The sequence below is a fragment of the Bubalus kerabau genome, chromosome 1 (assembly GCF_029407905.1).
Source record: "Bubalus kerabau isolate K-KA32 ecotype Philippines breed swamp buffalo chromosome 1, PCC_UOA_SB_1v2, whole genome shotgun sequence".
Classification (NCBI taxonomy): domain Eukaryota; kingdom Metazoa; phylum Chordata; class Mammalia; order Artiodactyla; family Bovidae; genus Bubalus; species Bubalus kerabau.
The window spans coordinates 19,757,360-19,781,734 of NC_073624.1; the positions used below are offsets into that span (position 1 = coordinate 19,757,360).

Sequence of the window (24,375 nt, forward strand, 5' to 3'; positions counted from 1 at the left end):
AGACCCAGTGTGGCTGAGGCACTGCGAGCACACGCCAGTGTTATTAGTTTGCAGCATCCCTCCCTACCTCCCCACAGCGCGACTGAACAAGTGAGCCTAAAAAAAAAAAAAAAAAAAAAAAAGTGTCCTCCACCGTGCCCTTTGTGTCAGGGAGGAAACCAGACACTGAAGAGACCAGCAAACAGAAGAAGCTATAACAGAGGGAACCGCCTTGGAAGCTACAGGATAGATTAAAACCCTGTGGTTACTGCCAACTACGAAGGAAGGGGCCTATGAATCTTGAGAAATATAAGTCGGACCAAGGAACTAGCCAAAAATGAACTGAACCCACAATACTCACAACAAAACCGGAGAAAGTCCTAGATACATTTTTCCTATTTTTATGATCATTCTTTCTTTCTTTTTTTCATTTTTATTTTTTTTAATTTCAAAAAAAAATTTTAAGTCCTCTTTTATTCCTTTAATTTTCACTTTTATAACCGATTACTTTGGAAAAAAAAAAAAAAGAGAAGAAGACCCTATTCTTGTTTAAAGCAAACTTCATATATATATTTTTTATAATTTTTTTGACCTTGGTTTTTTTTTTCTTTTTTTTCCCCTTCTTTTGTTTAACATTGTATTTTTGAAATTCCAAACTCTACTCTAGATTTTTAATTTTAGCTTTTTGGTATTTGTTATCAATTTTGTACCTATACTTTTTTTTATAATTTCTGTGACCCTTTTTTAATTTTTCTTTTTCTCTGTTTCTTTCTCTTCTTCTTTTAAATAACATTGTATATCTGAAATTCTAAACTTTACTGTAGATTTTTAATTTATGCTTTTTGGTATTTGTTATCAATTTTGTACCTGTATTTTCTTTATAATTTATATGACTTTGTTTGTTCTTGTTTGTTTGTTAGTTTGTTTCTCTCTCTTTCTTTTTCTTCTTCTTTTTTTAACATTGTATTTTTGAAATTCCAAACTCTACTCTAGATTTTTAACTTTTGCTTTTTGGTATTAGTTATCAATTTTGTACCTATATTTTCTTTATAATTTTCACGACCTTGTTTGTTTTTGTTTGTTCGTTTTTTCTCTCTTTCTTTTCCTTCTTCTTTTCTTTAACATCGTATTTTTGAAATTCAAAACTCTACTCTAGATTTTTAATTTTTGCTTTTATGTATTTGTTACCAATTTTGTACCTTTAAGAACCCAATCTTCAGTACCCATTTTTCAATAGGGAGCGAGATTACTGGCTTGACTGCTCTCTCTCCCTGTGGACTCTCCTTTTTCTCCACCAGGTCGCCTGTGTTGCCTCCCTAACCCCTCTCTACTCTACCCAACTCTGTGAATTTCTGTGTGTTCCAGACAGTGGAGAACACTTGGGGAACTGATTACTGGCTGGATCTGTCTCCCTCCTTTTCATTCCCCCCATTTATCCTCCTAGCCACCTCTGCCACCTTCCTCCTTCTTCTCTTCTCTGTATAACTCTGTGAACAACTCTGAGTGGTCCAGTTGTGGAGTGCACATAAGGAAGAGATTACTGAATAGCCCACTCTCTCCTCTATTGACCCCACCTCATCTCATTCAGGTCACCTCTAATTCCGTCCTCCCTCTTCTCTTCTCCATGTAACACTGTGAGCCTCTTTGGGTGACCCTCATGGTAGAGAAACTTTTCATCTTTAACATAGATGTTTTATCAATGGTGCTGTATAGAAGGAGAAGCTTTGAAACTACTGTAAAAATAAGACTGATAACTGGAAGCAGGGGGCTTAAGTCCAAACCATGACTCCAGGGAGCTCCTGACTCCAAGGAACATTAATTGACAGGAGCTCATCAAATGCCTCCATACCTGCACTGAAACCAAGCACCACACAAGGGCCAACAAGTTTCAGGGCAAGACATACCAAGCAAATTCTCCAGCAACAAGGAACACAGCCCTGAGCTCCAAGATACAGGCAGCCCAAAGTCACCCCAAAACTATAGACATCCCATAACTCATTACTGGACATTTCATTGCACTCCAGAGAGAAGAAATACAGCTCCACCCACCAGAACACTGACACAAGCTTCCCTAACCAAGAAACCTTGACAAGCCACCTGTACAAACCCACACAGAGCGAGGAAATGCCACAATAAAGACAACTCCACAAACTGCCAGAATACAGAAAGAACACCCCAAATTCAGCAATTTAAACAAGATGAAGAGACAGAGGAATACCCAGCAGATAAAGGAACAGGATAAAAGCCCACCAAACCAAACAAAAGAGGAAGAGATAGGGAATCTACCTGATAAACAATTCCGAATAATGATAGTGAAATTGATCCAAAATCTTGAAATTAAAATGGAATCACAGATAAATAGCCTGGAGACAAGGATTGAGAAGATGCAAGAAAGGTTTAACAAGGACCTAGAAGAAATAAAAAAGAGTCAATATATAATGAATAATGCAATAAATGAAATTAAAAACACTCTGGAGGCAACAAATAGTAGAATAACAGAGGCAGAAGATAGGATTAGTGAATTAGAAGATAGAATGGTAGAAATAAATGAAGCAGAGAGGGTAAAAGAAAAACGAATTAAAAGAAATGAGGACAATCTCAGAGACCTCCAGGACAATATTAAACGCTACAACATTCGAATCATACGGGTCCCAGAAGAAGACAAAAAGAAAGACCACGAGAAAATACTTGAGGAGATAATAGTTGAAAACTTCCCTAAAATGGGGAAGGAAATAATCACCCAAGTCCAAGAAACCCAGAGAGTCCCAAACAGGATAAACCCAAGGCGAAACACCCCAAGACACATATTAATCAAATTAACAAAGATCAAACACAAAGAACAAATATTAAAAGCAGCAAGGGAAAAACAACAAATAACACACAAGGGAATTCCCATAAGGATAACAGCTGATCTTTCAATAGAACGTCTTCAAGCCAGGAGGGAATGGCAAGACATACTAAAATGATGAAAGAAAATAACCTACAGCCCAGATTATTGTACCCAGCAAGGATCTCATTCAAATATGAAGGAGAAATCAAAAGCTTTTCAGACAAGCAAAAGCTGAGAGAATTCAGCACCACCAAACCAGCTCTCCAACAAATACTAAAGGATATTCTCTAGACAGGAAACACAAAAACTGTGTATAAAATCGAACCCAAAACAATTAAGTAAATGGCAACAGGATCATACTTATCATTAATTACCTTAAACGTAAATGGGTTGAATGCCCCAACCAAAAGACAAAGACTGGCTGAATGGATACAAAAACAAGACCCCTACATATGTTGTCTACAAGAGACCCACCTCAAAACAGGGGATTCATACAGACTGAAAATAAAGGGCTAGAAAAAGATTTTCCATGCAAATAGGGACCAAAAGAAAGCAGGAGTAGCAATACTCATATCAGATAAAATAGACTTTAAAACAAAGGCTGTGAAAAGAGACAAAGAAGGTCACTACATAATGATCAAAGGATCAATCCAAGAAGAAGATATAACAATTATAAATATATATGCACCCAACACGGGAGCACCACAATATGTAAGACAAATGCTAACAAGTATGAAAGGAGAAATTAACAATAACACAATAATAGTGGGAGACTTTAATACCCCACTCACACCTATGGATAGATCAACTAAACAGAAAATTAACAAGGAAACACAAACTTTAAATGATACAATAGACCATTTAGGCCTAATTGATATTTATAGGACATTTCATCCCAAAACAATGAATTGCACCTTTTTCTCAAGTGCACATGTAACCTTCTCCAGGATAGATCACATCCTGGGCCATAAATCTAGCCTTGGTAAATTCAGTAACATAGAAATCATTCCAAGCATCTTTTCTGACCACAATGCAGTAAGATTAGATCTCAATTACAGGAGAAAAACTATTAAAAATTCCAACATATGGAGGCTGAACAACACGCTGCTGAATAACCAACAAATCACAGAAGAAATCAAAAAAGAAATCAAAACTTGCATAGAAACTAATGAAAATGAAAACACAAAAACCCAAAACCTATGGGACACTTTATTTTTTTTTTATTTTATTTTTAAATTTTACATAATTGTATTAGTTTTGCCAAACATCAAAATGAATCTGCCACAGGCATACATGTGTTCCCCATCCTGAACCCTCCTCCCCACTCCCTCCCCATACCATCCCTCTGGGTCGTCCCAGTGCACCAGCCCCAAGTATCCAGTATCGTGCATCGAACCTGGACCAGCAACTCATTTCATACATGATATTTTACATGTTTCAATGCCATTCTCCCAAATATTCCCACCCTCTCCCTCTCCCACAGAGTCCATAAGACTGTTCTATACATCAGTGTCTCTTTTGCTGTCTCGTACACAGGGTTATTGTTACCATCTTTCTAAATTCCATATATATGCGTTAGTATACTGTATTGGTGTTATTCTTTCTGGCTTACTTCACTCTGTATAATAAGCTCCAGTTTCATCCACCTCATTAGAACTGATTCAAATGTATTCTTTTTAATGGCTGAGTAATACTCCATTGTGTATATGTACCACTGCTTTCTTATCCATTCATCTGCTGATGGACATCTAGGTTGCTTCCATGTCCTGGCTATTATAAACAGTGCTGCGATGAACATTGGGGTACACGTGTCTCTTTCCCTTCTGGTTTCCTCAGTGTGTATGGCCAGCAGTGGGATTGCTGGAACATAAGGCAGTTCTATTTCCAGTTTTTTAAGGAATCTCCACACTGTTCTCCATAGTGGCTGTACTAGTTTGCATTCCCACCAACAGTCTAAGAGGGTTCCCTTTTCTCCACACCCTCTCCAGCATTTATTACTTGTAGACTTTTGGATCGCAGCCATTCTGACTGGTGTGAAATGGTACCTCATAGTGGTTTTGATTGGCATTTCTCTGATAATGAGTGATGTTGAGCATCTTTTCATGTGTTTGTTAGCCATCTGTATGTCTTCTTTGGAGAAATGTCTATTTAGTTCTTTGGCCCATTTTTTGATTGGGTCATTTATTTTTCTGGAGTTGACCTGTGGGAGTTGCTTGTATATTCTCGAGATTAGTTGTTTGTCAGTTGCTTCATTTGCTATTATCTTCTCCCATTCTGAAGGCTGTCTTTTCACCTTGCCAATAGTTTCCTTTGATGTGCAGAAGCTTTTAAGGTTAATTAGGTCCCATTTGTTTATTTTTGCTTTTATTTCCAATATTCTGGGAGGTGGGTCATAGAGGATCCTGCTGTGATGTATGTCAGAGAGTGTTTTGCCTATGTTCTCCTCTAGGAGTTTTATAGTTTCTGGTCTTACATTGAGATCTTTAATCCATTTTGAGTTTATTTTTGTGTATGGTGTTAGAAAGTGTTCTAGTTTCATTCTTTTACAAGTGGTTGACCAGATTTCCCAGCACCACTTGTTAAAGAGATTGTCTTTAATCCATTGTGTATTCTTGCCTCCTTTGTCAAAGATAAGGTGTCCATATGTGTGTGGATTTATCTCTGGGCTTTCTATTTTGTTCCATTGATCTATATTTCTGTCTTTGTGCCAGTACCATACTGTCTTGCTAATACAATATTGTAAAGTTTAAAAATAAAATAAAATTTAAAAACATAATAAAAAAAAAAAAAAAGAAAACCCCATGTGAATCTGGTTTCTCTCTTTCCTGCCCCAGAAGCTGCGTGTTCCACATGGTACACGTGTAAGCTAATGGAGCCTCACTGACCACAGTACGTTTTCAGGTTGGTAATGAATGTGTGTATGCATGTGTGTGTGCCTTCTGAGATTTGGGAGTCAGTTGTTCCAGCATCAGAACAGAGCCTATTCTGAAGACGTGAAAGGAAGACAAAATCTGTCACATGAAACAGGTACTTTTCTGGATCTCCTCTTCCTTCTGTGTCTTCATCCCAAGCTGCTCCCTCAGGTCTCAACTTGATTCCTCTCTGGGGCTTTGTTGATTCCTAGTCACCATCACTGATTGACCAACAACTAGATCCAAACTTCTGCTTAAGAGCATCCACACCTGGTGCAGCTCCTCCTCCCTTTACATCAGTCTGCGCTGACAGTTGTGCTTCCATTTCCCCATTTTTGTCTCTGAGCATCTTGACCTTCATCCTTAAACAGCTCTCCTTTGCTCTGAGTTAGTCAGTTCATCATCTTTCATCTTATTTTTACATTCCACCAATCCTGTACTAATGAAAAAACAGCATGTACTTTCCAAACCTCTTCTGTTTCTTCTTGATTTCTGGAACAAATCTGATTCCTGGATTTAGTTCTCCATGTAGTTCATTAAATTCTTCACCTTTGGGTAAGAAATAATTTTGCTGAATTTTTTCTTTCCTCAACTGAAGCAAATGGCACATTCAAAACCTATCTCCTTGAGACCATGTAACCGAAAGTTATGTGTGAGGGGTCCGGCTGCTAACCGCTCAAAAGCCAGTATACAGGCCAGGTTGGTGGAAAGGAAAGTTTGTTTTATTTCAGATGCCAGCAACTGGTGGGGAGGGTGGTGGACATCTGTACAAGGGCCAACTCCGCCCACCCCATGACAAGAAGAGGGTGAGAGCTTCTATAGCAGAGCTGGGGTTGAGGGAGGTTATATGCAGAAACAGCACAGTCATCTCTAACAGTCATCTTCAAATTGGTCATCAGTGGTCTGATTAGCTTCATCTTGGTTGTCTTCAGTTCATTTCAGTCACTCAGTCGAGTCCAACTCTTTGCGACCCCATGGGCAGCCGCACACCAGGCTTTCCTGTCCATCACCAACTCCCAGAGCTTGCTCATACTCAAGTCCATCAAGTTGGTGATGCCATCCAAAGCATCCACTGGTTGTTTTAGGTACAATTGATCTTTAATGCCTGGGTATACTTGTTCCCATGTCTTTGTGGTCAGTTCTCAGAATTGTGGACACTCAAGTCCTGGGTACAGTGTGGTCATCATGTAGTTCACTGCCCCGCCTGGTGTTTTGTGTCTATATGACAGCTCACAGGACACGGCTCAAGAATATCATCTATAACCCTTGAGAAAGAACTAAAGGTCCTTGACTGTGCTTAATGACTACATTATTATTATTTAGTCTCCTCTGACTGTTTTCCTTTGTTTCCACATTTCTCGCTTCTCCAATTCAACATATTCTTTGACTAAAGTTTTCCACAGGCAAAAGGCAGGCAGAAGACACGGTGAGGGGGCAAGGATCATAGAGTCCTCTCTTCTTCAACCACAGCGCTAGGGCCCCCCTCGGGACTTGGAATGGGCTGGTGCAAGGAGAGGCTCTGAAGAACACGCTTCATTAACTTCATGATTAACCCACCTCTGCTCAGAGCTGATGTAATTACTAACTGCAGAGCTATTGAGTTCTTGTGGGTGGTGATTCTTAAACCACTGCAACCTAAGGTTAGTACCTCTGGGGTAGCACTCAGAGTTCAAAGCCTGAGTGATTGCTCAGATTCAAAGTGTATAAACAGAGGCTCTATTGCACATGGAGCTTTGGTGCAGCTGAGTCCTGCCCACTGACCAGCCTCAGAACACTGGAAAATACAACAATGTGTTCCTCCTTTAACATCAAAGACTCTGTGAACAGATCTCTTTTCCTTGTCATCGAATGCTTCCCAATCTGGGCATGCTAACCAAGGCACCTGCAGTCTGCAGGCATTGTCTGAGGCCTTGCCAGGGCCCAGGATTGGAGTGAGGCCTGTGCCTGTTTATAAGCTCTATATTTCCCCTCTCTGTAACTTCACAGATGCTCAGCTAATATTTATTGAATGGCTGAATGGCACTGTACTAAATATTGAAGATAAATTGTCTTAAATATAAAGAAATCTTTCTGAGAACATCATTTAGCTAATATTTTTGTGTTAAAGGCAAATGTTTCTGGCAATTAGCAAGGCAAAATTTGATTTTCAAAAACAAGCAGCTATCACCAACAAATATGCCACAACGAACACTGCAAATCTCTATCTCTAAGGATACACAAGACAAACCACAAAGTACCTACATGTGGCTTCTTAATAAGTCTTAATTCAACACAACTGAGGAGACAGGATATTCATATGATTTTTCATTGGCAGTTTTTTCATTAAAACCACACAGCAATATCACATGAAGAAAATTTGTGATTAAAAAAGTACAGCTGCACCATTGATATGACATAATGAAGCAGATGAGGTGCCCAAAGATTTCTTTGGCTTAAAATAACACACAGCTTAATAAGTGTTTCACTTTTCAAAGGAGAGTCCTCTTCGGCTGATCTTGAAAGATGATGTGGAGACCAGGACAACTCAACTGTTCTGCACAACAGTTAGAACTGTGAACTGATAAATTTGGATACTGTTGCTCTTTGAGTCCCTTCTTGTTACTTTTTGTGAATCTACTGTAGGTTTTTACATTTTTGTTGCCACATGGCTCACATAAAACATCTTAGAGGGACAACAGTAAATACTACACTGATAACAAATTAATTCCAATGACATGCAAAAGCTCTACCTTTTTATCCCCTTCTACGCATTTTGTTTTAGATGTCACAATTTACCTCTCTCTATATTGTATATCTACTAACAAAATATTTTCTCTCTTTAGCCATTTTAATACTTTCTTAAGACTACAGCTACCTGATTAGCACACTACCATATTACAGTGTCAGAGGATGCTGAATTGGATTCAGTATTTACATTTACAAGTCTGTTGCACATTTTCACTTCTTTCATATAAAAATTAGCATCCTTCATTTAGTTTGAGGAACTCCCCTCAGCAATCTTGTAAGACAAGCCTAGTGTGGTGAATTCCCTCAACTGTTGTTTGTTTGGGAAAGTCTTTATATCATCTTCATTTATGAAAAACAACCTTCCTGAGAAAAGTATTCTTGGGTGGTAGGGTTTTGTTTGTTTTTTTTTTCCCCATAAGTTTGAATATATCATCCTTTCTCTCCTGGACAGTCAGGTTTCTACTAAAAAGTCCACTGATATTTTTAAGGGAATTTCTTTTTTTGAGCATTTACTTTTCTCTTGGAGAAGGAAATGGCAACCCACTCCAGTGTTCTTGCCTGGAAAATCCCAGGGATGGGGGAGCCTGGTGGGCTGCCATCTATGGGGTCGCACAGAGTCGGACACAACTGAAGCGACTTAGCAGCAGCAGCACTTTTCTCTTGCTGCTTGTAAAATTCTTTTTCTTGATTACAAGCAATGTGTCTTAGGGATGATCATTTTGAATGAACTCTGAGGAGTGACCTATTAGCTACATGAACTTGGATGTCTAAATCTCATCAGATTTGGGACTTATCTGGTATTATTTCTTTAAGTACAATCTGTGTCCCTTTCCCCCTCTCTTGTCCTTCCGGGACTCCAATAATGTATAGGTTGTTTCTGTGAATGTTACCCCAGAGTTCACACAGGTTCTTTCACTCTTTTTCATTCCTCTTTTTCTTTGTCCCCTGGTTGGGTAATCTCAATGGTCCTGCCTTCTAAGTTACAGAGTCTTCTGCTGTTGTTGATGCTTTGGGTAGCATTTTTCATTTTGTTGCATTTCATTCATTGTAGTCTTAAGCAACTGATCTAACTAGTCCATCCTAAAGGAATTCAGTCCTGAATTTTCATTGGAAGGACTTATGCTGAAGCTGAAACTCCAATATTTTGACAACCTGATGTGAAGATCTAATGCATTAGGAAAGACCCTAATGCTGCAAAAGATTGAGGGCAGGAGGAGAAGGGAACGACAGGGGATGAAACGGTTGGCTGATGGCATCAGTGACTCAATGGACATGAGTTTGGGCAAGCTCTAAGAGTCGGTGATGGACAGGGAAGCCTGGTGTGCTGCAGTCCATGGGGTCGCAAAGAGTCGGACACGACTGAACCACTGAATTGAACTGAATCTTAAGCAACGGAATCTCTGTTTGGTTCATTTTTCTGTTTTGTTTCTCCTGTTATTCTCTTTGCCTCACTGCAAAGCTTAAGGGATCTCAGTTCCCCTACTGGGATTAAATGCAAACAACAGCAGCAAATGCATCAAATCCTAACCACTAAACCATCAGCAAACTCCCTGTTTATTTCCTTTTTTATGCTTTCTATCTCCGTTTTTAAAAAAACTCTGAATTTATTCTGTGAAGTAACACCCTAGCTCAACAATTACTGAGCCCTAGCTCAATAATTACTGAGCCTGAGCTCTAGGACCCACAAATCACAAATAGGAGGCAATGCTGCAACCCCTGAAGCCTGGGTGCCTAGAACCTGTTCACAATAAGAGAAGCCCACGCATAGAGAAACCTGCTGCCCACAAAGAAGAGTAGTGCCCGCTTGCTGCATTTGGAGAAAGCCCATGTGCAGCAACAAAGACTCATGCAACCAAAAATTAAAAACAATAATAATGATGATGAGAAATTTTTTAAAATCTTATTTTCTTCATATATTGTCTTCCTGAATTTAATTGTTTATCTGTGTTTTCTTGGAGTTCACTGAACTTCTTCGTGTGTGTGCCTTATTTCATCATATGTCATCTATTTCATCATGTCCCAAGTGAATAGCCATGTGAGCTGACCTGGAAGAAGCCCTGGGCATCTTCCCATCCCCAGCACAGCCTAGAACTATGAAGACTGCAAGCATGAGTGTAGGTTGGAGCCCTAGAAACCATCCAGTTACGGGTGGGTCCAGCTCACAACCAGGCCAGCACTCTCAGGTTTTATATTAGTTCAGCAGCTTCTCCACATGTCCACAATGGAATTGGCCGGGGGTGGGGATAGGGGTGGGGGGCAGGGGGAGTTGCGGGGGTAGTGCTGTGTAAACGCAATCTTTACTTTGTCACTTCTTCATGACAGCTCTCTCTGCACTGAGGAGTCACAGCACGATCACAATTACTTTTTCAGTTCAGTTCAGTCACTGAATCCTGTCCCACTCTTTGTGACCCCATGAATCACAGCACTCCAGGCCTCCCTGTCCATCACCAACTCCCAGAGTTCACCCAAACTCATGTCCATTGAGTCAGTGATGTCATCCAGCCATCTCATCCTCTGTCGTCCCCTTCTCCTTCGGCCCCCAATCCCTCCCAGCATCAGGGTCTTTTCCAATGAGTAAACTCTTTGCATGAGGTGGCCAAAATATTGGAGTTTCAGCTTCAGCATCAGTCCCTCCAATGAACACCCTGGACTGATCTCCTTTAGGATGGACTGGTTGGATCTCCTTGAAGTCCAAGGGACTCTCAAGAGTCTTTTCCAACACTACAGTTCAAAAGCATCAATTCTTCAGCACTCTGCTTTCTTCACAGTCCAACTCTCACATCCATACACAACCACTGTAAAAACCATAGCCTTGACTAGATGGACCCTTGTTGGCAAAGTAATATCTCTGCTTTTGAATATGCTATCTAGGTTGGTCATAACTTTCCTTCCAAGGAGTAAGCGTCTTTTAATTTCATGGCTGCAGTCACCATCTGCAGTGATTTGGGAGCCAAAAAAAATAAAGACCGACACTTTAAGCAATCTTGAAACAATCTTGAAACATCTGAAAAATAGATGTTTTCAAAGAAGCCTCTTGGTCTGAAATTCTTCCTCTAAGAGATCAGTCATGTCAGATGCCTCCATCCATATCTCTGAAACATAAATAGCCAAATGTTCCTGATCTTTCTGTCTACATTCATTCTTTTGGATCCCCTCTGCCTAAGTCTCCACTTTCTTGCCTTCTTGTCCCATCTGAATATAGGGTGTGGGTGAGCACCAATTTGCCTTCCATCAACTTGAAGATATATATGAACTGATATAATTCACTTAGAAGGAGAGATCCTTGGAGAGACAAGAAATAGCAGCATCCTAAAGAAATAGTAGGAAGATATAGAGAAGAAACAATGGATTTATAAAAATTGGATAATCAAATAGACATGGGAGATGAGCAAAGAGGTGTCTGTATCCACTAAAGAAATAAAAGAGAGATGAAAAAGGAAGAGGTAGTTCTGTGCAGTTAGATTATTAATTGCCCTGTGAATATTGAGGCAGGATAAGGAAAGCTGTATCCATTCTCTCCCACCAGCCAACCTTCCACTTTGAAACTCATACCAGGCTGGTGTCCAAGAACAAGTTACAAACTGGTGATGTGATGTCTCAGAGGTGTTTAGAACTGTTTTGTTTTGTTTTTTTCATGAGTTCATCTTGTTAGGAAGAAGTGTGAGAATGTAGACCAAGTTTACATCCTTTTCAAAATAAGAGTGACCTAGAGCACTTGTGAGAATGCCCTCATTAGCTTCTAAGACAAGTGAGAAAGCAGGTCAGCCAACTAATCTTGCATTCCCTTTGAGAAAGATGGCATTTGAGGACCAATCCTCTAAAAGCATTTGACATGGAGCTTGCTAAATTAACAGCACAGCAAAAAGTTAATTTATTCAGAATATTTCATTTTGGGCAATTTTCATATGCCACAATTACAGGTCAGCACTACTCTATTGAAATACAGGCAATTAGAATATCTGAGGCTTCACCTCCTAGTTAATACAGCATCACGAGAAAGTCACTGGGGATGTTCCCAGGGCACTGAGTTCAACATCATCGTACCCAGCATCCTCTTTCTTCCCCTGGAGAAGCCAGAAGCTCTCTTCTCCTTCCCCAGGATCAGCTGCCTCTCTGGAGAAGTTCAGACAAGAGCCTGAAGTAGAAAAGAGCAGTTTGATTAGAACTGAGACACGAGGATGGGACAGAACCCTCTGGTGGAAGGGAGTCAGGCAAGTGCTTATGACAAAACATCCCTGGGACCCAGGTGTGGGGAGGGAGGCTCAGGCTATTTCACATGAGTTCCAGTGAGGATGGATCCCAGCTCTCCTCTCAGATCCAGTTCATGTGGTCTCCTGGGCCTCAGTGCATGGGGAAATCCTGCATCACAGGAGACCTGTGCTCAGGAGCTCTGGGAGACCTGCTTCCAGGCAACACAATACCAAGGAGATGCCCAGCAACGGTAAGAATCATAAAAAGGAAATTAAATGTTCTCCTTTCACAGGTGATAGATGCAAATTTACAATAAGAGGGAGACTGGAAACAGGAAAAATCAGAATTCCTCACTCACAACCCAAGTCTGCTCTTAGTTGACTTGACTCCTGTTCCCAAATGTCCACAAATAGTATCACAGGGGCACCCACAGATATCTCCTCCCCAGAAACTACACAGGCTCTCAGATGGAGAAATACTCTTTTCTAGAGAATGAGTGTCTTCTCGCAGCTACTGAAATATCAGTTTATTGTGATCCACACAGTCAAAGGCTTTGGCATACTTAATAAAGCAGAAATAGATGTTTCTCTGGAACTCTCTTGCTTTTTCGATGATCCAGCTAATTTTGGCAATTTAATCTCTGGTTCCTCTGCCTTTTCTAAGTGCAGCTTGAACATCTAGAATTTCATGGTTCATGTCCTGCTGAAGCCTGGCTTGGAGAATTTTGAGCATTACTTTGCTACCATGTGAGATGAGTGCAATTGTGCGGTGGTTTGAACACTCTTTGGCATTGCCTTTCTTTGGAATTGAAATGGAAACTGACCTTTTCCAGTCCTGTGGCCACTGCTAAGTTTTCCAAATTTGCTGGCATATTGAGTGCAGCACTTTCACATTATCTTTTAGGATTTGAAAGAACTCAACTGGTATTCCATCACCTCCACTAGCTTTGTTCAGAGTGATGCTTCCTAAGGCCCACTTGACTTCACATTCCAGGATATCCGGCTCTAGGTGAGTGATCACACCATCGTGATTATCTCGGTCATGAAGATTTTCTTGTATAGTTCTTCTGTGTGTTCTTGCCACCTCTTCTTAATATCTTCTGTTTCTGTTAGGTCCATAACATTTCTGTCCTTTATTGTACCCATCTTTACATGAAATATTGCTTTGGTATCTGTAATTGTCTTAACCAGATCTCTAGTCTTTCCCATTCCATTATTTTCCTCTGTTTCTTTGCATTGATCAGTGAGGAAGGCTTTCTTATCTCTCCTTGCTATTCTTTGGAACTCTGTATTCAAATGGATATCTCTTTCCTTTTCTCCTTTGGTTTCACTTCTTGTATTTTCTCAGCTATTTGTAAGGCCTCCTCAGACAACCATTTTGCCTTTTTACATTTCTTTTTCTTGGGGATGGTCTCGATCCCTGCCTCCTGTACAATGTCATGAACCTCCGTCCATAATTCATCAGGCATTCTGCCTATCAGACGTAATCCCCTGAATCTATTTGTCACTTCTACTGTATAATCATAAGGAATTTGATTTAGGTCATACCTGAATGGTCTAGTGGGTTTCTCTACTTTCTTCAATTTAAGTCTGAATTTGGCAATAAGGAGTTCATGATCTGAGCCACAGTCAGCTCCTGGTCTTGTATTTGCTGACAGTATAGAGTGTCTCCATCTTTGGTTGCAAAGAATATAATTAATCTGATTGTGGTACTGACCATCTAATGATGTCCATGTGTAGAGTCCTCTCTTGTGTTGTTGGAAAAGGGTGTTTGTTATGACCAGTGTGTTCTCTTGGCAAAACTCTATTAGCCTTTGCCTTGCCTCATTTTTGTACTCTAGGCCAAATTTGGCTGTTACTCCAGGCATCTCTTGACTTCCTTCCTACTTTTGCATTCCAGTCCCTTATAATCAAAAGGACATCGTTTTTAGGTGATTGTTCTAAGAGGTCATGTAGGTCTTCACAGAACAGCAACTTCAGCTTCTTCAGCATTACTGATTCGGCATAGACCTGGATTACTGTGATATTGAATGGTTTGCCTTCATGTATGTGACAGTGCAAAGATATTATTAAAATACTTGTTCTACCTTTGAATTTGGTTCAGTTCAGTTCAGTCAGTCAGTCATGCCTGACTCTGTGACCCCATGGACTGCAGCACACCAGGCTTCCCTGTCTATCACCAACTCCCAGAGCTTGCTCAAACTCATATCCATCGAGTTGGTGATGCCATCAAATCATCTCATCCTCTGTCATCTCCTTCTCCTCCTGCCTTCAATCTTTCCCAGCATCAGGGTCTTTTCTAAGGAGTCAGTTGTTCGCATAAGGTGGCCAAGGTATCCATGCTTCTACTTCAGCTCAGTCCTACCAATTAATATTCGAGATTGATTTCCTATAAATTGACTGGGTTGATCTCCTTGCCATCCAAGGGTCTGTGAAGAATCTTCTCCAACACTACAGTTCAAAAGCATCAATTCTTCAGTGCTTAGCTTTATTTTAAACATGTTGAATTGGTAAGTTTCTCTTTTGGCCATGACACAATGTTTGTGGGATCTTAGTTCCTTGACCAGGGTTGAACCTAGGCCCTAGCAGTGAAAGTGCAGAATCCTAACCTCTGGACCACCAGGAAATTCCATAATCTATAAATGTTCATGCAAGTATATCACATATAAAGTGATAAGTTTATGTCACATTATGGAGACATAAATGCCAAAAGCAGAGTGATTCCTCACTCCTTGCGAGGAGTCTGACAGCATTAAATATGGCATATGTTCAAGATGATGCTACCAAATATATGAGATTACCTGTATTTTGACTCTCTAGGGAGGCTGGGCATTGAGGAGCACAAATTCACTCTTTTCAGATAGAAAGATTGCAGGAGATCAACTGACCCCACTCACCTGTCTGAGAGGACCTCACCCCATTCTCCTTCTCTGGGGGCACTTCCTCCTCGCTCCCCTGAGAGGGAGAAGGAGTTCCAGGCACTGGTACTTCTTCAGCATCATCATAATTTTCATCAAGGACATCAGTCCTCTGATCTGGGGGTTCCAAGAGCAGAGAAGGGAGTGGAGGAAACCACAGTAAGTGGGTTGGACTGGGGAATACCTAAGATACCTTCTGACCCAGAGTTTCTGAGTTTCTGAATAGAGGCACCAATCACTCTTTGTTTCAAAAACTTTTTTCTCTAAGACCATGTTTCATTTTGATGTGTCCATAAGCCAAAACACAATTTTACATATCTTAATATTTTCTGGTGGAAACTACATATCTCAAAGCAACTCTTTCACCATTGAGCATTGCTAAAGTATTTTGACAAATTGTGCTTTACAGATGTTATTTTTTTAGAACATTGTGTGCCTGTGGTGATTCTGGACACAGAGAGACCAGCCCTGACATGAGACATCACAGAACAGCCAGAGAAGAAGGACGAACCCCATCTGGACACAAGGGATGCCTCTGGTCCATCAAAGGAAAACCATTCCCCTTAAATCTCCTCTCTATGAGGGAAACTCTCCTCCCCAGAGCCCAGCCAAGGCAGGTCCACCTCTATTTCCTGGAGCGGATCTGTAGTCACTGTTGTCCTCACCATCCCTGGTGTAATACGGCAGTTTAGTCAGTGAGAACTCTGACGGGAAGCCTCATGTGGAGACAAACATCACACAACACACAGAATTTTTCCTCCCCACACCCACGGGACCTGTGTTAAGGCTGAGAAGTGACAAGCCTGGCTTCTGCAGTGTAGTCAGAGGCTGGGAGGTCACGGGGCTCTGAGAGGCCATCCTGCCTTTTTGGAGGAGCCGTCTCTGTGAGCCTTGGCACACATGGGGTCTGCAGATGCTGAGAAGATGTGCACAGCCAGTGGGTGGTGACAACCAGAGATCCCAGGAGGGCAGACAGAGACACTCACCTGGGCGGCCCAGACCTTCCTTCTGGGTCAGAAGGTAATCGAGCTCCTCATACACAGCTTCAGCAAGAGTATCTCCATAGCTAGATAAGGCTGAGAGATCCCCCAGCAGGTCAGAGAAGCTTCCCCAGATACCCCGATCCAGCCAGCCCACCTTCATCTCCCTGGTGCTCACATGGGGGCTGCCAGGACCTCAGCATCATCTCCTACCCCATGCACCATGTCAGCACCTTCTCCTCTCGTCTGACCCTGATTACAGCTCAGCGCCAACTCTGTCTGGTCTCACAGGAGAGGCCATGACTTATGACAGTTCACACCCCAGTCCTAAGAACCTCTGTCTACTCAGCCCTTAGAGCTCAGCACGGAGCACATGGAGTCTGCAACTCAGAACAGTACCTGGCCCAGGTTCTCATCCTCACACCTGCCCCATCTCCCGCCTCCACACACTCTCCCTTGTCCCCAGTTCCCCCTGCAGCCCACCTCTGCACTCTGCTCTCCTTCTGAGTAGCTGAGTCACCAAGATGTTGAGGACCAGGAAGAGAAGGGCCCCCAGGATGAGGCAGAGGATCCCAGGCAGGGAGAAGATGCCAGGGAGAGGATTTGAGGTTGTTCTGGTCCCTAAGGAGAACAGGAAAAAGGGCTGGAGATAGTCTTGGGCACAGAGAAATCTCCTGTGTCAGCATTTTCAGGAGCTCCGGACAATGGCGTCTCAGCCTCAGACAGTGTCAGGGCTCACCTGGGTCTCGTCCTGAGACAAGTCAACTCCACCCTGGCCAGTGTGGCCTCGAGGCAGAGGTGGGGATTGTCAGGGAGCTGCCCTGCTGAGACAGCCTCTGAGGACCCAGGTCATCCCTTCTCCTTGGGCTTCAGGAAACAGGACATCAAACAGTGCAGGGACTTGCACCTCTCTGATGAGGAGCAACACTCAAGGTCAGGTGGGAGATCCTTAGATTCTACAACATGGAAACCAAACTTCCTTGGACCCCAGGCGTGAGAATATTTGACCCTGGACATCAAGGCAGGGGATTTCCCCAGTGTAATGCCCTGGCTGCTCCCCAACAGCCACAGCTCCTCCAACTCTTTCTTATTCGGAGCTGTCAGAGAGCCCACAGAACAGGTCCCCAGTACTCAGTATTCTCCCTTGCCCGTGGATGGATCACAGTACCTGCTGTAGTCGTGGGCAATGTTGTCCTTACACCTAAAGAGAAAAACAGTAGTGTGGGGAAGAAGAATTGGCCAGAACACAGGGCAAATCTTTTCCCTCCTGAGCCTGAAATCACCCCTCAGTTTCCACAACATCAGTGTTCAGTCCTCCCAGCTCCCTCATCTTAGATCAGATCCCCAGGACATGGACACTGTCTGAATACAAACTCCCCACCACGCCCAGTCCAGCACAGTGCCCCTGTGCTGCCCCAGCTCACCCAGGGTGGACCCTGAGCCCCTCACTCACCAGAGCACCTCACACCAGCATCCTCCTCGTGCTTGCAGTTGCTCTGCCCCCAGGGCTCCGCAGCACAGTCCCACAGGGAGGACTCCCGGCCCCCACACCGCACATCGTCCAGCCAGATGCTCCCATTTCCAGGGCCGAATGTCGCGGCCCGCACGGCTTCCAGGGCCTGGCCACAGCCCAGCTGCTGACACACCACCTCGGCCTCTGCCAGGCTCCAGGAGTCATCACACACGGTGCCCCAGGAGCCGCTGTGCCAGACCTCCACCCGCCCTGAGTACTCGTTGTCTCCTCCTCTGAGCCGGAGCTTCTCCCTGTCTGAAAAGGCAGCAGCCCTTCCTGTGACTGCCCTGGTGGGAGGAAGGAAGCCCTGGGAGCCAAAGGGGAGGGGGCAGGCTGACGTACCTGTGCAGGGGGCAGCAGTTGGACAGCTCTTGGGTCTTTTTCCTGCAGAAGCAACAATGGGAAGCTATAGTTCAGGGACAGCTGGGGGAGGTCTTGTCCCCAAACATGAGTATCTAAGGTTTTTTTTGTCACAGTCAAATGACAAGAGACCACAGAAGCTTCATCATCTACTTGGCTGAGAGGTTCACTGCATGTTATCAGCAGCTGAATTTACTTTATCTAATTAGTTGTTTACCATAACAACAGCAAACAAACAGACACAGAGACAAATACAAACATACACCTACATTTTGTAGACTCAACCAAATCAGTTAGATTTGGAAATATGAAATCATACTGATGACATCCTACATGGTTGGGAGTGACACAGAAACAGACAGTAAGTCACCTGCACACGAGATGTAGGCTTCCTCCTTTGGAGAGCATGAGTTGTAATTCCAAGGGTCAGAAGGACACTGCCAGAGAGAGGGGTCAGTTCTCTGGCACTGGATTCCATCTACCCAGTGGGGTCTAGAACCTTCCCTGAGACCAACAGAGGTGTTGAGACTTCCGCTGTCCCCACAGCCAAGCTGACTGCAGATGATGGACACGGTGACATCATCCATGGGGCTGCGGCAGACACTGCCCCAGGTCCCGTTGTAGAAAATTTCCAGCCACCCAGCACACTGCTGGTCCCCACTGACCATCCTGAGGGCCAGGAACTCTAAGATCAAAAGGGAGGAGACAGGACACAATGAGCACCCCCCTCAGAGCTCTGGGTTTTCCTCTCCCCCAGAAATAGTGACCATACACCCCTGACCCAGGGGAGGAGATGCCCACTGGGTGACAAGACTGACTTTTACCTCCCTTTCACCTGATTTTGTCCATTAATGTCTGTATGCCTATTTCTACCACAACAATGTAGATATGAACAGAAGGGAAGACCAAACTGGGCAGCTGCAGTGATGGGAGCTGAATCCTGATTCCTGACAAAACTTCTAAAAGAACAGAAAATGATGTGGACAGAGAGGTGGTTGACAAATAATGGACCCCCAGAGATGTCCACAGCCTAATCCCCGAACATGTGACAGTTACCTTACATTTCAAAAGAGATTTTACAGACGTGATTAATAAGGACCTTGGGATGGAGACATAAAACTCAAATATTGTGGATTAACCATGTGAGCCCAGCCTTACACATCTTTAAACCCGCTATTCTGAGAAATGTATCATCTTTCCCAGCTCCAGTCAGAGGGAAATGTGAGTGAGGGAGAATGCTTGGAAAGGCACTGTTTTCTGAAGAAGAAGAATAAAGAGGGCTCTGAGCCAAGAAATGAGGCCACATGGGAAACCAGAAAAAGCTGGGAGAAGAGTTCTGCCCAGAGACTCCAGAAGAACACAGCCCTGTGGACACTGGGATGTTGGCCCATGGAGACTCTCTTCAGACTCCTAGCAAACAGAACTGTAAGGAAAAGTATGAGTTTTCACTATGTCAGGCTCCGCTGTCCATGGGATTCTCAGGCAAGAATACTGGAATGGTTGCCATGCCCTCCTCCAGGGGATCTTCCTAACCCAAGGACTGAACCCACATCTTTTACATCTCCTGCAATGGCAGGCAGGTTCTTTACCACTAGCACAACCTGGGAAGCCTAGGATTTCCAGGTGTTACTTCCACAGATAACTGCAGAGTGAGCCCTGCTTTCAAATGTTAACTGTAAGAAACAGCTCTGTCAGGAAACACTACTGAGAATAAAGGACCAGAATCTCAGCTGCCTCAGGAGGAAGTGAAAGCACCCCGTCTTCACGTCTGTTGGAAAGACAGGCTCCATGGGAGGAAGCCTCCTTCTCTGGTCCTTTCAGCATCTCTCCATCAGGGCTCAGACCCCTGTCCTCCAGGGCCCCACTCCTCCCCCTGCCTGTGGACAGCGTGCAGCACAGACCTGAGCAGATGACCCCTGCATCCTCCTTGTGTCTGCAGTCGTGCCGCCCCCAGCCCCGGGAAGGGCACCTCCACACGTGGGACTCCTTTCCTGTGCAGTTCAGGTCGTCCAGCCAGATGGGCCCCGGCCCTTCCCCAAAGTGAGCTGACCTCGTGGCATTGAGGGCTTCTCCACAGCCCAGCTGCCTGCACACCACGCGGGCATCGTCCAGGTCCCAGCCGTCATCACAGATGGTGCCCCAGGAGCCCTGGTCAAGGATCTCCACTCTCCCAGCGCAGGGACCACCCCCGTCCACCAGGCGGAGCTGTCTGCTGTCTGAGGAGAGAGAAATGGGACGATGGGGTGGTGGTGACCTCAGGGGTTGAGTAGCATCTTCTGTCCTGTGGGACTCTCACCTAAGCAGTAGGGGGCGCTCTCCTCTGAGGCCGCAGAGCCTGCTGGTTCAGACATGGAGTCGTTGCACTGGGGCAGCACCCAGGTCTGGTTTCCTGCAGAAACAGCAATGATCAGGGGTCTGGTTGGGTTGAAGAACAGGAAACTGAATTAAACTAAATAATAACCTAGTGATGGAGTTTGAGATGAAAGCTGTAACAGCAGTGAAGTTAGTATAGAGCTCAGTTTCTCCAAGCAGAGGTCTGCTTCTGACACTGCCACAATTTTTGTTTAAGCCAAGCTTTACACTGAGAACGAGTTAAATAGTGGGTTCTATACCTAAATCTATATCTAAATAGAAGAAACAAAACAAAATCTTTTCTGAAAGATTTCTAAAAGTTTTCATCTTCCGTTGTCTGTTGCTAACAGAAGGGGAAAAACTCATATAAAAGACATCAAATGGAAAACCAAAAGGAAAAAGAAGATATTGCCAAAAATTACCCAAATACTCAACTATTAGAGTTACCTGACAGAGAATTTAAATAGCCCTGATTAAAGTGCTCTTAAGATTAATTGACAAGATGTTTTTCTTGGCAGAGAAATTTTAACAAAAAAGAAATAAAAGTTCTAGAGCTAAGAATATTTGAATTTAAGAACTAAAGAATGAATATATAAACACTTTAGATCAGCATAAAGCAGTTACTAATACAGAAGATCAGAGGACAAATATTCTATTAGGTTGGTGCAAACATCACTGCGGTTTCAGACCACGAATTTTAAATCATTATAATTAGGCTCAGACATATCTTTATTAATCAAAATAGGAACCATTACAATCAACACATTTTTGCCAATGAGAAACTAGTTTGTTTTTTCCTGTAGTGTAAAGCTGTGCTTTGGGATTTGATGAACTCTTGGAAAGCATTTTCTGCCTCCTGTTGGTTGTGGAAGCATTTTCTCTGCAAAAAGTTGTCGAGATGCTTGAAGAAGTGATATTCAGTTGACGGGAGGTCAGGTGAATATGGCAGATGAGGCAAAACTTCGTAGCCCAACTCGTTAAACTTCTGAAGCTTTGGTTGTGTGATGTGTGGCCAGGCGTTGCCATGGAGAAGAATTGGCACCTTTCTGTTGACCAATGCCGACTGCACGTGTTGCAGTTTTTAGTGCATCTCAGTGATTTGCTGAGCATACTTCCCAGATGTAATGGTTTTGTTGGGATTCAGAAAGCTGTAGTGGATCAGACTGGCAGCAAGTTTGGCCTTGGGAAGTGCTTTGCAGCTTCTTCTCAGTCCCACCACTGAGCTGGTCATCGCCAGTTGTCATATAAAATCCACTTTTCATCACAGGTCACAATTCAATTGAGAAATGGTTCATTGTTGTTGTGTAAAATAAGAGAAGATGATGTTTCAAAATGACCAGTTTTTTGATTTGTGGTCAGCTCATGAGGCACCCACTTATCAAGTTTTTTCACCTTTCGGCATTTGCTTCAAATGCCAAATGACTGTAGAAAGGCCAACATTCAGTTCTTAGGCAAATTCTCATGTAATTGTTAAGAGGATCAGCTTTGATGATTGCTCTAATTGGTTGTTGTCAACTTTCAATGGCAGGCCATTGCACTCCTCATCTTCAAGGTTCTCATCTCCTTTGCAAAACTTCATTTTTTAAAAAAAATTCTTTATTATTTATTTATTTTTGGCTTTGCAGGGTCTTTGCTGCTCCTCAGGCTTTTCTCTAGTTGTGGCGAGTGGGGACTAGTCTTTGTTACAGTGTGCAGGCTTCTCACTGTGGTGGTTCTCATGTTACAGAGAACAAGCTCTAGGGCTTCTGGGCTTCAGTAGTTGTGGTTCCCAGGCTCTAGAGCACAGGCTCAATAGTTGTGGTGCACAGGCTTAGCTGCTCTGCAGCTTCCAGGCGTCTTCCTGGACTAGGGATTGAACCCGTGTCTCCTGCATTGGCAGGCAGATTCTTTACCACAGAGCCACCAGGGAAGCCCTGCAAATCTTCCTGAACAACCACTGCACAATATGTTCATTAGCAGTTCCTGGACCAAATGCATTGTTGATGTTGCAAGTTGTCTCTGCTGCTTTACGACCCATTTTGAACTCGAATAAGAAAATCACTTGAAATTGCTTTGTGTCTAACATCATGTCTATAATCTAAAATACATATGAAATAAGCATCAAGTAATAAACCATAGCAAAATAAAAAGCAAGAAATACACATTAAATGATGTGTAACATAACCACATTTATTTAAGAATACATTCCAATATCAAATGGCAAATTTCAATAATGCAAAACGGCAATTACTTTTGCACCAACCTAACTGCAGGTCACATGGTAAGTGTTCTGGTTATATTGCTATGTAACAAATTTCCCCCCAAAATTTAGCCACTGGAGGAAAAAATATATACTTCATTTTGCTTAAGACTTCCTGAGTCAGCAATTTGGGAAAGACTCAACAGTTCTGTCTTGGGGTCTTTCAGTGCTTGCACTTAGGTATCATCTGGGGCTGCAATCAGCTGAGAACTGGACTGAGCCTGTGGTTACATAAGGAAATTCCTCATAGTATTTTAGTGGTAAAGGGACATCATGACAGCAACCTAATGCAGAAAGATTTTATATGTTCAGAGAGAAATGAGACAGAATGAACCAAAAACTAGCATTGAGGGATTCCAGTTAAAGGTCATCTGGAAATGTTTATATTATTCTTCTAACTTTTCAGTAAGTCTCAAATTACATCAAAATTAAAAAAAAAATGTTAAAAGGTGAAAACAAGTCAGAGATAATTCATTCCTAGGACATCGTCCATAAAAGAAATACTAATAACATAAAAAATAAATAAAATGCTTAGAAAAAATGTAGAAGAAGGTGGACAAAACTTCTGAGAGAAATTCAAGACCTAGCTGAATGGAGGGATATATTATGTCAATGGCTTCCCAGATGGCTCAGTAGTAAAGGATCTGCCTGCCAGTGCAGAAGTGGGTTCAATATCTGGGTCAGGAAGAAGCCCTGGAGGAGAGCATGGCAACCCACTCCAGTATTCTTGCCTGGGGATCCCATGGACAATGGAGCCTGGGCAGACTGCAGTCCATGGGTCACAAAACAGTTGGATGCAACTTTGTGACTAAACAACAATAAAAATTATGTCAATGAATTGAGAGATCCAAAATTGTCAAAGTCAGTCATTCTCAAATTTTTGTGTAGATTAAATCTAATTTTAATCAAAATACCCTTATGCTAATTTTTTAGGGAGTGTGAAAAATAACAAGCAGATTCCAAAATTTAGACAAAATACAAAATACCAAGAATGACCAACACAGTCAGTAAGAAAAGGAACAAAGTTAAAGGAGTTAATATAAAGTAACCCCTGTAAATTAAAATTATCTAGACTTATTATAAAGTTATAGTAATTAAGAAAATGCAGTATTGGTGCAAAGATAGACAAATGATACAGTGGAACAGAATACAGAGTCTTTAAAAGGACTCAGACATATGTGCTCTTCTGCTTAAGATAAAGGTAGCACTGCAGTGGGGAAAAAAGTCTCTCCAGAAAAAGATTCTGAGTGAATTGGATGTCCATGTGAAACATGACTTATCTTACACAGATATCAATCCCAGAAGGAATGTACAATTATATGCAAGAGAAAAAGAAACTTTTGTGAGATACTCTAAGAGAATATTTTCATGATCT

At 42.6% G+C, this 24,375-nt stretch overlaps 1 protein-coding gene across 1 annotated transcript in view; it reads right to left on the reverse strand.

The window, feature by feature from the left end:
- Positions 1 to 12,295: 12,295 nt before the first annotated feature.
- The window catches only part of LOC129644117 (antigen WC1.1-like), a 54,612-nt gene continuing 42,532 nt past the window's right edge, over positions 12,296 to 24,375 (reverse strand). The window contains exons 11-20 of the mRNA XM_055569530.1: positions 20,706 to 20,798; positions 20,311 to 20,625; positions 18,780 to 19,094; positions 18,392 to 18,433; positions 17,990 to 18,304; positions 17,705 to 17,737; positions 17,020 to 17,157; positions 16,543 to 16,632; positions 15,536 to 15,673; positions 12,296 to 12,583 (exon numbers count right to left, since the gene is read on the reverse strand). Coding sequence (XP_055425505.1) covers positions 12,438 to 12,583; positions 15,536 to 15,673; positions 16,543 to 16,632; positions 17,020 to 17,157; positions 17,705 to 17,737; positions 17,990 to 18,304; positions 18,392 to 18,433; positions 18,780 to 19,094; positions 20,311 to 20,625; positions 20,706 to 20,798 — 1,625 coding nt within the window. The 3' untranslated portion in view covers positions 12,296 to 12,437. The remainder of the gene's footprint in view (positions 12,584 to 15,535; positions 15,674 to 16,542; positions 16,633 to 17,019; positions 17,158 to 17,704; positions 17,738 to 17,989; positions 18,305 to 18,391; positions 18,434 to 18,779; positions 19,095 to 20,310; positions 20,626 to 20,705; positions 20,799 to 24,375) is intronic.